Raw genomic sequence first — 15,544 nt, 5'->3', positions numbered from 1 at the left:
ATCTAAAAAAAAATTATAGTTTCTTTTCTTCCAACTTCAGGGGTAAAGTAGGTGGATCAACAGGAATAGACCCTGATTTTTGTCAGGATGCAACATATCTGTTTAACAGCTCTCAGTTAAACACATCTATAATGCATGGAAACCATCATTTGCGACCTAATCGAACACTTGCTACAGCAAGGGGTGCTGGAGATGAATAGGTGGCTGGATGCCAAAAGACAAGCATGACATTTCAGCAATTGGATGTATGTGCTTTATTTGTGGGAGTAGTCTTTCTCCAGACTTATATGGTAAAAATACTTATGGAAGTGGCAGTCTTGCTCTTGGTCTGCTCTCCACTTGCATGATTTGATTCTGTGAGATGCTGGGAGCCTGCCTCCCACCAACATCGCTGAAAGCTGATCTTCAGCGAAGCCTAGGGTATTTAGTAGCAAAAGGCACCTCCGTCTCTCACCACCATTTGATCCAGAAGGAATCAGGACAGTGAGGAGGTGGGTGCTCTGGCATACCCCATAGCGCAGTGCCGCATGAGGCATGATGCATTTTGTGGTGCTGGTGGGATAGCAGGGGCAAGGACTGCAGCTCTTTCAGTCTCTCCTTGCAAGCTTATCTGCCACCAGCCATTCATGGGCACTGGCCTCCTACTACAATACCCATGGCTAGTGCAGCAGGCCATCGTACCAGGTGGTCAGCTTTGCGGCTTTTGGTCCATTATTACTGTCATTATCAGTTTTACAATACAAGGGTATTAGGCTCTAGTGACAGACCTGAAAGTAAGAGTCCCCATTGTTCTTCATCTTCTTGAGGCTTCTTCGCTCGGCTGATATTTAGCCTAAAATGTTCCTTTCCTATTTTTCTTGTTCTCATTGTTGAAGTCGTAATCTTCTGAGCCAGCGCAGATCCGTATTTCAGTGTTTGCACCAAGGGACCCCCTTGGCCGAGTCCCCAGATCAATCCCTTCTAGACACTTTTACCTGTGTTTGCTACTACTCTTTGAATTCTTCTCAGCTTTATTGTTCTCTTCCTCTCCCAATAACCCCTGTTCCCTGTTTTGTCTCTCCTCTATTCATCCTTCCATAATGCACTTCAATAATTGTAATCTTCTAACTATATTAGATTCATTTTCCAGCAGAAAAATGGATTTCAAGACAACTTTTTCCTGTTGTTTTTATGCCCGGGATGTAAGCAAACAAAACGGACTTGAATACTTTCTGCCTTTTCCTTCTTTCCAGAAGAATTGTGCCCATTTGGCTTCAGCAAAGAAAAATGTTGTAATTACTTTTATCTCTAATTGCTAAATGTTAAGTCCTATGACTTCCTCATATTCATTATGAAGAGCCTTCGGTAAACTGCCTTATATTTTCACAGTCTGTCCCAGTGGAAAATACGGGAAGAACTGTGCCGAGGCCTGTCAGTGCACCGAGAATGGGACGTGCAATCCTATCGATGGATCGTGTCAGTGTTTTCCAGGCTGGATAGGCACGGACTGCTCTCAGAGTAAGCAAACTGTTATTTTTCCACCTCCGCTTTAAAATAACATATTTTCCTGTTTAGTGTTTTTGAAAGTTAAAGACAGATTCTGGGGAAATCCCTGAAGTATTACAGCAGCCAGTGCCTTACTCTCTTCATAGCTTATTTCTTTTAATTAATCTAAGTTAGCTTTGGCTTGAATTAGTTTCTGCATTTGGAATTTGCAGAAGCCGTTACTAGTTTCTATTGCAGGAAAGGGAGGTCACAAGCTCTTATCAGAAAAGAAAGCTCCACGCTCCCTTTTAATTTCTAGCTGGATTCCCTTTTATTTATTTTTTGAAATGATTTTCTTTCAGCTATTACATTAGAAATTATTAACCAGTAAATGTTTTCATGTACCAAGCCCCCAGAATTGAGAAATTAGGCAGCTGAAATATTTCCATTAAATGTAATTTAATTGTAAAAGTCAATGTGGGCTTGGAGGGATGGAGGATTTCTTCTTGAAAATTGCCCAGGTAGAAGATTGGCATTTGCTGATCCCAAAGTGTCATTTCCTGAGAGCATCCCTTAATTGAAGATAGATCACAGAGGGAAGCAATATCCTATCATTCAGAAATGTTACTTCATATTCAGGATACAACTAGCATATTAGACAGCATTCCAGAGTAAAATATATTAAACTTCAAGTGATAAAGTAGGAATCGGATAAAAACAGACGGCTGTAATTTTGCTTTTATTGTGTGTCTTCCACAGGCAGAATATTGCTGTCACTCAAAAACAGAAAAAAAAAAAAAGGAAAAAAGACAGAAAGCTCCACAGATTCCTCATTATATTTAGCCATGTAATTGGGAAATGACTGTTAGTTTCTGTTAACCTTGAAAAAAAATGTTTTTTCTTACTGAGTGAGGCAGGCCAGTTCAGCAGCAACAATTTCCAGTTTAGCAAGCAGAAGGACCTGGCGATAGCTACTTTGTATTTTGGATGAACAAAGTGGGAACCTGGCTGTTTGCGCAGTTACCTTCTTGTAAAGAAAGTGTAAATCTCCCAACGGGAACCTGGCCTCGCACCAGGCTCCCGTCAGAACCTGGCCTCGCGTACCCGAGTCCAGTACCGAGCTGTTTCGGTCGGACCTCCCTGCGCACCAGTTTACCTGGAATGACCGAGAGACAGAGCTGCAAAGGAGATAATTTTAGCTCCAACTCCAGAGCCAGTTCTGGAGACACTAACAGACCCTGCAGCTCTGGCTTACAAAGGCATTGTAAAAGTATTTCTGGTTGCTTATGGCACGAATGCTTTAGGTCAGATCCTGTTCAGCTTTACACTGTGTGAGTTCAGTGACCTTTTGTTTGATTTACGTCACGGCAGGGTTTTTTTGCTATTCATTCTGGCTTTAGAGATGTCTGTCACATGCCAGAAACTTGCATTTATCGTCCGAATTGGAGCCAATGGCATACATGGAAATAGGCACGGTTTCTGTACTTTCAGGTTTCCTGGAACCATGCCTTATTAATTCATGTCTTTAATAGGAAGCAATGGAAAGTGCTTTTTAAAGCAAAAATATAGTTGTTATATTGAAGGGTTATCATCATTTTGGATCTTTTAGTCTGGCACTAATAACTGTAACTTACTGCATTCATTTTTGGAGGGAGGCTTAAAATAACTTTTGAAAACGTATTAATATTGTACTTGTTGAAATATATAATAGACCTGGAGATTTTAATTTAATATTAGCCCCATCAACAAAAGCAATCTGATTTTGTGGATGGGAATTCATACTGTAAGAAGTTTCCTTTACCTTTTTACGTAATTTGAGTAGCACTCTATGCTTCAAATGAATGTGGTAATTTTAGTAGTTGATTGCATGGCAAAAGTAAGCCATGAATAGCTGTGCTTTATTATGCAAGAATTCCAGAATATCAAAAAGAAAATTAAATTACCTCGATATCTTAAAACTCTGTCTAAACTGTCTTCACAGATAATGCCGGTAAGGCAGGGAGAGTGGCTACAGCACTTAGGGTAATGTAGTCTCGAGGGTCGCTCTTTCAGTGGTTCTCAGTGCACAAACACAGCACAGACCTGATCCTGCCACCTGGCCGACCCGGGGAAGAATCCCTCGTGCCAGGGCTCGACAGCGTGGGTGAGGTTGCAGGTTGGCACCTGGGTTTCTAAAGCGATCGTTGGCTTGGAAGAACCGGTCACTGTCAGGGAGTCGCTGCAGCGATGCCAAGCTCTGCAATGCGAAGTTCTGCCTTTGCTGGTGTCTCACAGGTTCTCCCTTTATAGCTGTTCCTCCGCAGCACTAACACAGTATCATTGCTTTTTTTGTCAGCTGACAAATCTTTTTTATTTTCATAGCTTGTCCCACTGGTTTTTGGGGCCCTGATTGCTTTCATTCATGCAACTGCCACAACGGAGCAATGTGCAGCCCTTACGATGGAGAATGTAGATGTACTCACGGTTGGACCGGGCTCTACTGCACTCAGCGTAAGCCTTTCAGAGACACTGTCGTGCCAGGGAATCTGTCACAGTATGTGCTGCTACCTCGTGTCTCTTCCAAGTATTGCAGTTTCCCTGTTAAACCACCTGCTTCTTACTTGTGGTAACTTCACGCCACCCCGAAGAAAATAGTCCTGAAGCTTTTCAAGGCTTTTCATGCCTTTGGCACTCGATAAAGGAGGGACCGATCATTTAGGTTATTGATTCATTTTCAGAATTTGCACAGTCTATGTCCCTGCTTGTTAAAGCCCCAGTATATGTGGTCTGATTTAGGAAAATGTTTGAGATTTCTCATCCTACTACTGCCAAACTGTACGAAAGTGGAGATCAAATTCTGGCGAGCCTTTTAAGAAGGTGCTTTCATTTGCAAGTAATTGATTGATCTCTGGCCTGTTTCTGTTTAGCCATTTTCTTTCACTTCTTGAAAATGCAGTTTGTAGAGATGGGTCAAGTTTTCATTCTTCTGAAACACTTAAGAGGCAATTCTGTAAGATATGAGAAACACCACTTCAAGAAAATTGGCTTTCGTAGTATCTCTGCATTTAGATGATCAAATAAATGTGATTAAATATACAGAGGCTGAAAATCCGTAGATTTATAGGCCTATATATTTTGTGCTGATAACGCATCTGAGTTTGTGTTTCAGCTTATTTCTTAGTCTTTCCTTATTCTGATTCCTGAAAGGTTGCCCAGCTGCTTTTTATGGAAAAAACTGTGCCAATGTTTGTCAGTGTCAGAACGGGGCGGACTGTGACCACATCACTGGCCAGTGCACGTGCAGGACTGGATTTACAGGCAAACAATGTGAGCAAAGTAAGTAGCAACATGACTTCATTTTTCTGTTTCTCCAGGGCGGGGGGTGGTGGTGTATTTCAGAATTTTTTGCAGAAATAGACTCTTAAATGAGTTGGTGTTGTCAGCAAGACAGTAACCCCAGGCACCTTATATAATCCATAGGGAGAAGAAGGCATCTCTGGAAAGCTGGACAGTCTGTTTAAGCATAAAGTAATATAGTGAATCCTCTGCAAATTAGGCCTTTCCATTCCCAGCCTAAAGTTAGGTGAGATAAAAGCAAGTCACTGCACTCAGTGCTGCCTGGATGTAGCCTTCCCAAAGCACTTGTACCTAATTAATAGAAAAACACAAGCTGCATCACGCCTTGCTAACGTTGTCGAGAGCAGCAGCATCGAGTTTCCCTAGGCACGAAGGAAGACAGAAGGGTTAAAAGGTAGAAGTCCTTTCTGCTCTCTGCCTTCCAAGGAATATTGGGGCTTTCTTGCATAAGTTGTTATGCTATAGATGTGGACCAAATGAAGATTCATCTTTACAATGAAAACACATCAAGGAAAAAAAAGTTGCTTGCCATTTTTTGAAGGACCCGTGTTTAATTTGCATAGCGAGCAAGTGTTTAACAATGAACTTCAATTACCTTGCAAGGGTACTGGCATATCTTACTGTAATTGTTGTGAATGTCTTGCTGGCATATTTAGCACACCGTGCCAAATGGCTTCTTTTAAGAACAAAGAATTAGGGTAGTGGAAACTGTATGTGCTGTAGTTGAAGAATTACTTGTTTGTCCAGTATAGTAAATCAAAAGAAAATTCTCACACAGTAACTTGGATTCTAAATGCAGGGTGAAATCTGTCTTACCTTCCCAAGGCATTAATTCCACAGGGTTTAGTTCCTTCTTTTGGCAGGAAGGTAATACGGTAACATTCCTGCTAGATTTGCAAGTGAAAGCTTCTTAGCTGTAGCTTACGACATGGACCTTTGTGAAAGTATTTGTACATACAGCTAAATTCCTGAACATCTTTTCTTTTTGCACATACTTGCATTCAGCAAAGCATGTATCTCAGGACCAAATTTGCATGCTCATGTGGGGATTACATATGGCACCACTGTAACTCTCCAAGTGGCCAACTTACTGTGAATTTGTGTACACCCTTTCTGCAACCGTAAATAAAAGAGGAAACTAAAAAGTTCCATAGTAGAACTGCACCATAGCAGGTTTTACACAAGAAGCTACGTCTATAATTTGACCTCTGTACAGAGCCCGAGGCTTTCTTTTCTATCCAAACTACGAATGTATTCATTTATTTGGTTTTCTACTATTTAATCTAAAAGTATGTCTTCATTAAGACTCCTTCCTTCTCAAAATGTGGCTGAATGGGCAGTCACACTGCATTGCAGATGAAATGCCTAAAGGCAGATATCGTTTCTGTGGTGCAGTCCAAAAATTTAGGCCTTATTCATTTTAAGTAGGCTACAGGTTAATATCAGAATGAGCATTAATTGTAATAATTTTATTTTACCTTCTTTGGGGACATGCAGATTAAAGAAAGAGATACAACTTTAATACACACTGCAAATCATTATGCAGATACTGGCTACTGTTCATTACTTAATATTAAATTTTGGCTACTAGAAGTTACTTAGAGATCGACGTTGGGAAGGTATCGTCATGCTATGCAAAACATTTGCAGTGACACAGAAGAAGTCACATCTCAAAACAAACAGTATATATTCTAAAGAATCATAGCAAGTGTACATGCATTCAATAATGCGTCTTCTCCACAGAAATAAGTAAGATGTGACAGAAGTTGTTTCTTTCAATTTATTATTGAATAGCGCCTCAAGAAGTATAGTAAGCTGCCTACAGATTTATTGTAATAGCCCATCATGGTAATTGTATGAATAAATTTCTCAGCTGGACATTCAATCATTTTGTCTTTGATAGAAATACAAAGATAGGGTAGAAATTCCTTCTGTATTAGGAATCCTAATACAGCAGCAGAGCAAATCGAACCATTCAGATGCTCAGTTCTGTAATTCCACCTGCAATGTTATATTCCTCTTCTAGCACTAGTAGGGATAAGTATGAAAGCCTGCGGGATTTGTTTGGTAAAAGTCTATTGTGTTCATACAAAGGTACATTACAATTTTTCTTTGCAACTACACCCATGGAAAAAAAATATGCAGAGTTGGTGGAGAATGCTATGCTCTTTCAAGATGTAGCCTACAGCTTCTGAGCTCATGCCCTGTTAAATTCTGTACACTTGTAATACATATCAAGCCTTTTAAAGTCTCTGTACATATTATTGCTTTCATCCTTGTGAAGTCTTGTATGACTTTTCCAGAAAGTTACAGCTTATTAAGTAATACCCCAAAGTGTACATGAAATATATTTATCTCCTGTTTTAAAATAACAATAATCTAACATGCGGGTATTATCCTAGAGACACTGAAACCAGGGAGACTTTTCTACTGAATTTTCCACGGCAAGCGTTTCACCCATTCCTGAAAAAAGTAGAATTCTTCCCATTCTTTTTCTTTGGCTTCCCAGAGTGCTCACCAGGAACATTTGGCTATGGTTGCAAACAACTATGTGAATGCATGAATAATGCTACATGTGACCATGTCACAGGTACTTGCTACTGCAGTCCAGGCTTCAAAGGAATCCGATGTGATCAAGGTACAGTGAAATTCTATCATCTGTAAAATCTCTCTCTCTTTCTCTCTCTCCCCCTCCAATGATGTACTTGCTTTAAAAAAATAGTCTTTCAAAAATGAAATGCACGATTCAATTTACAGTGTGTTATGAATTACTTTTAACAGCGGCTCTAATGATGGAAGAATTAAACCCCTATACTAAAATTAGCCCCGCTCTTGGATCAGAGAGGCACTCAGTGGGAGCAATCATTGGAATTATTATTCTCCTTCTAATTATTATGGTCTTGCTGGCACTGTTTGTGTGGTATCGACGGAAACAGAAGGAGAAGGGCCATGACATGCCAAGTGTATCTTATACTCCAGCCATGAGGATGACTAATACAGATTACTCACTTTCTGGTAAGGGTCTTTTTATGTTAATCAAATATAGACTCATTCCTGTATGTTGGGGAAATATAAGCTTCTGTGATGTCTAACATGCGTTGTTGAGCCTCAAAAATAATCACACTTCTGTTCTTCCCCTGAATACCATGATCTTTTAACACTTAACAGGGACAGGACAGTAAATACAACTTAGAACTGGCTTAAGCTGCTTTACATATGACAGTTTACCTAACACGATACAGGACATACCTAGGCAAGAAATACGCTGCATGGAATACATCAACTCCATTTTTTTAAAAAGGCTGCATTCCTATTGCAGTGCAGAGAAGTTTTCCCTCTGTGAAACCTTCAGAAGATGACTTTTTTTGCTTGAGGGATGGGATTGACTGGGTCAATCATAAGATTTTATTTTTGTCTATGTTGCAGTTTGTGATTTGAGGCGTCCTGTTCGTTGTCACTTTCTTCTGTGTGCAGACCAATCCCCGTCATCTAGACAGCTGGTGTGAATTTTCTTCACAGGAGCTGATGAAAGCAGGAGAGAGGAAGAGGAAGGCTCTTTAAAATCAAAAAAAAGTCATACTGAGATCACATTTCTTGCTTCTTTCTATCTTCTGCTGCTGCTATGGAGGACAGATTTTCTTGACAGACTGGCTAAACTTTGGAGGATGTGATCTCCTTTTTAACGCTGTCATTCTTCTTCATTCCTCTATGGCCAATATCAGATAGGATGCCAGACAGGAGACGGCTTTACTTGCTTCTTGTTTCCTCCGATCTGTCTCTAGTGAGGATCTCCTCAGGGTTTGCTGCCCTCTGACTGCCCTTCGTTTCTTCGCTTACCTTTAAATGGCTGTAAGCCCAAGTAAATACAAGCTCCTGAAGCAGGCAGAGGCTGGCCTAGCAGCTCTGCTTCCCCAGTCCTGCATTGCCTTTTCCTTTCTGATTTCTAGTCTACATGCCCAAGGCCCAGCCACTTCTTGCTGGCTCTGACTTGGCTTCTGTGCTGTCTCAGGGTGGCATGGCTGGAAGCTTCGTCCTGGACTTCCCTGCCCGGGATGCACCTGGAAGGAGCTTCTCCCACTGAGCCAACGATATTAGTGCCTGGCTACAGCTCAGACTTAATCAAGGAGCTTCTATCATGGCACCATGACTTCAGCCCTCATATCATGCAATGCAAGGGTCCTCATACCAGAGTTTCCTGCAATGGCATATCACGCATCAGGGGCCGTCTGCTGAACACCATTGCCTAAACTCATATTTAGACCACTCAGGCCTATACTAGAGCATTCCTCCTTCTGATAGCTACAAGATGGGGAAAAAAGTCAGCCTTGGACTTCCTCCCATTGCCACTTATTTTTTAATTTTAGCTTTGCAGGCTCTTGGTTAAGCTGCCCATTTGGGTAAGAAATGTATGAAAGTGTTGCCAGACAGGGCTCGTCTGATCCTTGGCTAGTTGCCAGCATAATTTGGCCTGAAATTTGTCATTTCAACATCATTTGAAGAGCCAGAGCATGAGCATGCAAAAGACAACTGTGGCACATCTCAGCAGCAGTGAGGCTCCGAGTTCCAAGAGAGCAGATCACAGCTGCTGGCATGGCAAAATGTTCTGAACTTTTCAGCGATCCATTTCTTTCATATTGGCACTTTATCCATTTATTTACAAAGCCTGCTACACCTTATTTATTTCTGTACTTTTCTAGTTAATGTATGTGTAACCCAGCATGCTTAAGAGGCACAACTTACAAATTTCAAAATAAGGAGAAGAATATTGCTGAGGCTGGGAGTTCCTGACTGCAGTAATTGAGCTTCTCCTTCCAGACAAGGGAAGAAAAATCCTTTGGGTTTTTTTTCTCCGTATTTTACCATGAATGGAGACTTCCCAATCGACCTGATGGTATCCCAGTCTGACACTCTGCAAGAAGTCTGAAAAAAGGCTAATGCTGAGAAAGGATACCCTCATCCTTCGAAGTCAACAGAGACAGATGACTGTCCTCCTCAGCCACAGGGAGAAAGCCATTACGTTTGAAGACATTGGTAGCCCAGGACTGTGCTTGGAGGTTATGTCTTCGTGGGCACTGCATCTCCCTGTACAACGTTCTTCATGTTCCTTTCAGGTGCAGCCACCTATCACAGAGCTCCTGATGCCACATCATACTTAAGTACTTGAGGAAAAAAAAATATTTGGGGGATGGCTGAATTCCTGGATACATCATAAATATCTGAGGGATCACATCCTTCAGCTGCATGGAACCTGGGATCTCTTCTGGTCCTTGGGCAATGACAGTGAATTTAATTCTTGCCCTTGTGGCATTGCTGCTCTGTGTCAGCTCTGTAAAAAACCTGAAGTGCCAGGTCCTTGCACTCCCGAACAGCACCAGGTCAGTGGTGTCGTATGGGCTTCTCTAGAAAGAAATTGGAAAATGTTTCCTTCCTGTTCATCTCAGTCAGTGATGGGGATGCAGAGACTGGGCCTTTTCTTTCTTCTTTCTTCTTTCTTTCTGTGTGCAGTCCTTGTAGCCATCTAAATCTTATCACTCAGGAAGCTGCAGCTGAGTGGGGTCAGCCATCTCTTTCTGGAGGTCACAAGAACAGTTTTCTTCCTGCCTTCCCCCTGAAAAACTCTGCTATCTGAGCTTGCAGAGGAAGACTAAGTTAGAAATCACACTGCTCCATCTTCATCTCATAAATTGTCTGCAGGTATCAGCATTGTTTCAAGTTTTGGTCTTTGTTTTAGAAGGGCATTTACAAATTCTAGACAAGAGCTTCTGAAAGCTCCCTGCCAAATTCTGACTGTCCTCCAGTACATTCTCCTACTGAAGCTTTCTACCCATCAGTAACCTTCCCAGCTTTGGCCTTACCAATGCTGTTTTCAGCCTTTCACTTCCCTAGAGCAGAAAGACAGCAAAAAGGTGCTGATGTGCATCTTCCCCAGCAGCAAATGGGGAGATGGATACTGAGACAAGGTCACAGCTAAGAAACAGAGACTCACAGCATGGCTGGATGGCAAGAACAACACGTGTGCATATGAGTGCATGCGTGCATTTGTGCATCGCAGAGGACTCTGAAGGACAGTAGCAGTATGGCATAGAGGTAACAGGGATTTCAGCCTTCACCTGGAGTTTTGTATGTGAATTAAGGGCAGAATACTATGCAGATGTATTTGTGCAATTAATATAATCCCACATAAACCCATGGACTTCAGCAGGAGTTCCACCTGAACAAGGACTGCGGTATCCAGCCCTATATGGGTCATAACATTATGGCTAACCTAAATCATCACTGTTGTTATTTTGCTTGTTTACTCTTGTTAGGGTAGTGTTGTTGTTGTTGTTTTGGAATAGAGTCAGATATGCAGATCCCTAGCTCCTGGAAGCAGTAATTTCTTCCAGCACATTAATTTATTTCTGGAGGATGTTTTTAGTCTTTACATCTTCAGCTCTTCTGATGCTGATAATCCATGCATATGGGTGAGAGAGATTATAAGGCAGGGGAACTCCCTGGGCAGCCCTTAGACTCTTTTGCATTTGTGGATGAAGGATGTGGCAGCAAAACACACACTCTGCCCAGCAGCCAGTGGGAAAGAAAACCACCCGTGCTGGGAGAGCCTAACCACAGCACATGGATCTGAGAGCAGACTTTCCGAAATAAGCCTGAAATCAAAATGGTGCTCCGCAGCATGAGAATGGTACATTGCATCCAACAAAGGATTTTAAAGTGCAGGTTGTTTAATTCAAGGAGATGGGGACAGAAAGGAAAATTATGCAGTAGTGCTGGAGAGCAGCAAAGATTTCTTTTCAGGACTTTCACAAAGACTTGGTTATGGGCTGAAGTGATGCTTGAGGTCTTATCAAGGTCTCAAGGAACTTTCTGATATGGGTGAATGCTGAGAGCCAAAACCTAAGCAAAGCTCGATACAAATAGAGCGTCATGGATCCTGCATGCCTAGATAAGATGTTTACAGAAATGATCCTGCAGACGATGTGTAGTAGGAGGTGGCAGAGTGAACCCTCCTGCTTGGAGTCTTCATCCACCCCACTGACACTCTGTATGGGTGGCGAAGATCCACACAAAAAGAAGAAGAAAACAGTTCCATTTTGTAGCTTGAGATACCTGGGTTTGTATTTACTGCAGAGTGCTTACTTATTCCCTTTTTTCATGGTTGGCCTTGTGCCCAGTTTCCGCGCTACCCTGTCCTGCTGCCGCTGCAGGATGGGGACCAAAGCTCTTTGTGTCACCTCACAGCCCTGGCTCGGAGCAGAAGCTCAGTCTTTCAAGTGACGGAGCGTTCTGGCCTTCATCCAGACCTCATGGGTCTTCCACTGGAGCTCAGCCTCAGGCTTGAGGGGCTCACGGCAGGAGTCTGCCATCACAGATCCCTTCACAGGACTGATCTCCCCATGTTAACATTAACATAACCTTTGGGGGTTTTTTTGTTTGTTTTAATTTAAATCCTTCCCTTTCTTTTCTAGTCATTTCAGTCTTTGCTTACTGTTCAGAGCATAAAATTCTCATCCTCGGGTAGAGAGGGGTTTTTGTGTTTGGTTTTTTGTTTTGTTTTTTTTTTTTTTAACTGGGATAGCATTAGATTTGAATTTGATGTATTTCCAGCCAGCAGCTATAAGAGCTTCATGAATAAATGTGCAGAAAATGGACTGTGCTATCAAGGTAAATCAGCCTGGGTGGGTACTTAAGTATCGACCAAATGGAACTGTGTAGAAGGAGTAATTCTGAGTATATCGTGCTGCATGCAGTGAAGGAGGGAAAGATTTTTGGCGATGCACTCACGTGCGAGCTCAGATTCATTAATTCAGCACCGTGCTAAGTAGCAGGGCAGTCTGGTAGACTTTTCCTTCAGCTCATTTCAGGTGCACAAAACAAGCTACGGCCAGATAAGCTGGGTGTGAACTTGCAATGTGTCAGCTGGTTCACAGTAACGTCAGTACGTGCCCTCTTATCTTGCAGCAAAGGCAGCGGACCCTGCCTCATTCCCTTGGAGCTGGTCCTTCTTGCCCGCAGCCCAGCGAGGGCATGACAGATAAGGGAAGGGGGAAGGCAGAGCTGAGAGCTGGTGTGACTCAGCCATCAACACTCACCTACAAAGCAGAAGGACATGGGTTCAAGTGCCTGTATTTAACTGGGACCGCAGGCTGTGGGAAGGGTGGCTGAGCTCTGCTCCCCTGGTGAGCCGCCAGTCCCTCATTAGCAGGTCCAAGGCTATGTGTGAGCAGCTGTGTTTGTGATGGGCACACACTGATGGCGATGTTTGGGTTCCAGCCCCAGTTCTCATTTGCAGACCCCAAGAGATTATCTGTTTCTTGTTAATTCTATTGCAAATATCACAGAGTTATAGTTAGGGGAGATGGCAAAATCCTGGCAGCCTGGCTGCTGTGCTGGGCAGTGACTAGCTGAAAGAATTTAAATGCAAAGACTTTAGTTCTGGAATCACATCCTGATCTGAGATACTTTGTTAGCAATAACCTGGGAAAATAGCTAAAACTAAAAGGCTCTGCACTTGCTACAAAATAGAGCTGACCTCAAAAATTGCTCTGCGTGTTTCAGCAGAAAATAAACGCTCGGTCAGATCTGCATGTGCGTGTGCAGTTTCCTCTCAGCTGTGTGCCACAGCACTTATGTAATAGACACCCTGCAGATAAAACCACTTATTTGAAACAGGATATTTTGCAGTAAATTAAGCTAAATCTAGATCTCCACAAGATGTCAGCAAAGCAAAGTGCATGTTCACAGGAATGCAAACGCAGAGGGCAAGGAGAGACAGACGATGGTGACTGGGTACCCGCCTCCCGCAGACAGGGCCAGCCAGGTCCGGGTCCTTCCTCACCCATCTGCTGCCAACCTTCATTAAAGATCTCTGGTGATGGGGACAAGCAGCCACCCCAGCGCTTCATTACCCTTTGCCTGTGAAGGTGTTTCCTATAACTAACCCTTCTGCCTGCAATTTAAGCTCATGGTTTATTAAAACTAACCCATTCATTTACTTCTTACAGGGCTTGGCTATTTAAATGATACTGCTTAAGTTTAAAATTTTCATCCTTTCTTCTGATAGTACTTTGAAATATTTATCAATTTGTTATTAAGCTGGAACCAGATTGGGATTGATGTTTTCATTAGAACTGCCAGTATAAATATGATGCCTTTCTTGGTAAATTATTTTGTTTGGTAAATGTGTTCGTAAGTTAAAGTGAGGAAATAGATAAAATGTCTCTAAGCATAACAATGTGACTGCCCAAGTTTGCCTTTCAGTGCTGCAGCCTTCTTTTTTTTCTAAGCCTTTACACAAGAAGTTATGTCAAATCTTTTGGACTCCTCGGTACGGTTATAGTAACTTGATTTCTAACATTAACTACCTTTTTTGTAACAAAAAAAAAAGTTTAAATTAAATGTTTCATAACTTCAAGGGTTATTCTCATCAGTAGCTCTTACCTGTGTTTAAACTAAGGAAGAAACTGTTGCAGACCACACATTTCCTAAGTTTTGCATTTCTTCCTTTATCTGCAAAGCAGCTGGACTGCCAGGAATTACTTTTTTAAGATCTTCAAAAAGATAACACTGTATTAATTAAATATTTTGCTTTTTTATCTTATACTTAATGCTGATAGTCAAGAGCTTCACACCATGATAATGCAGGATAGATTTTATCTGGAGATGGTTTATATCACCCAGTACTCTAGCAAAGTTTTCTAAACTAGATCGTCTCTAGCATGTTTTCAGTTTCTTAAGAATGGTTATGGCTTCCAAAGTATTTTGTGATGACTTGTTTTCTTCCCAGATATATCTCAAGGTAGCGGCAGTGTACATTGTTTTTCCAATCCAAGCTACCACACTCTCTCATGTGGTGTGACTTCACGCTTCTTTACCAGTAATCTGGATGGAAACAGCTCCAGTAAGGTAGATATTACCCCACTCCACTGTAGCAATGTTCTTATCAGTTCAAGGAAATCAACCAAAGCAATGCCTGTTGGATCCTGTTTTCTGCCAGCGCTATTTAAAAATCCAGTGTAGCAGTTCCTGACACCGTAGCTCTAACAGACACAAAAAGGTCTGCTTTCCCCTGCCTGTGTCTTCATAATCTCTGTGCGTGGTAACTGGAGTTTCAGCACATGCCTGTCTGGGTCTGTAAGCCTCGGTGTCTTAGCAACTATAAGGTATGTTTGCTTCTCAGAAAAGATAAATAACTAGATAATTGTAATTATCCATTTATATAACAAAAATAAATCAATGAAGCATTAAGTCAGTAATCTAACTTCTATCATTGTTTCCCAGATCAGTAGACACACAAATTTCCTGCTGACACAGACAAGCGGATAGATGCGAGAAGGTATCTTGGGAGCTTCTGAGCACTGTTCTCGTCCAGGGGCATTCTGAGAGCTCTGCTGTTACTTATGGCTCTCCAGCAGAGCTCTTCAGACTGTATTGCTCGAACATCCCGGAGTACCTTACTTATCACATGTTGCTATTGATTCCCTGGGACCATTCATGGACTACACTATTACTCAATTCACCACTTTAGCAATAGGTTTAGGTATGGTAAATGGTAAGACAGCTCTTCCTTTAGAGCCTTAATAAGCCAAAGTGGGGCAAAGGGTAGGGAGCAGAGGAAAAAGGAAATGCAATTGATTTCATCAAGGTTGTCAGCTTTAAAAATGATGGTACTTGCAGGCTGCGTCACCGTAATCCAAATGTAGCTCTGCTAACTGGAAAGCCATGAGAGCAAGATTAACGCAAAAAA

The 15,544-nt window shown here is 42.0% G+C and overlaps 1 protein-coding gene across 2 annotated transcripts in view; it reads left to right on the top strand.

Moving 5' to 3' along the window:
- MEGF11 (multiple EGF like domains 11) overlaps positions 1 to 15,544 on the top strand; it is a 212,833-nt gene that overhangs the window by 171,376 nt on the left and 25,913 nt on the right. The window contains exons 13-18 of one of the 2 annotated variants that reach the window (XM_082322223.1): positions 1,369 to 1,497; positions 3,826 to 3,954; positions 4,651 to 4,779; positions 7,310 to 7,438; positions 7,582 to 7,815; positions 14,585 to 14,703. In XM_082322223.1, the coding sequence (XP_082178349.1) occupies positions 1,369 to 1,497; positions 3,826 to 3,954; positions 4,651 to 4,779; positions 7,310 to 7,438; positions 7,582 to 7,815; positions 14,585 to 14,703 (869 nt within the window). The remainder of the gene's footprint in view (positions 1 to 1,368; positions 1,498 to 3,825; positions 3,955 to 4,650; positions 4,780 to 7,309; positions 7,439 to 7,581; positions 7,816 to 14,584; positions 14,704 to 15,544) is intronic. The other variant, XM_082322222.1, reaches the window with a different exon arrangement.

This window comes from Platalea leucorodia, assembly GCF_965183815.1.
Source record: "Platalea leucorodia genome assembly, chromosome: 9".
In the NCBI taxonomy this organism is placed as follows: Eukaryota; Metazoa; Chordata; class Aves; order Pelecaniformes; family Threskiornithidae; genus Platalea; species Platalea leucorodia.
This window is presented reverse-complemented; position numbering and strand designations above follow the sequence as displayed.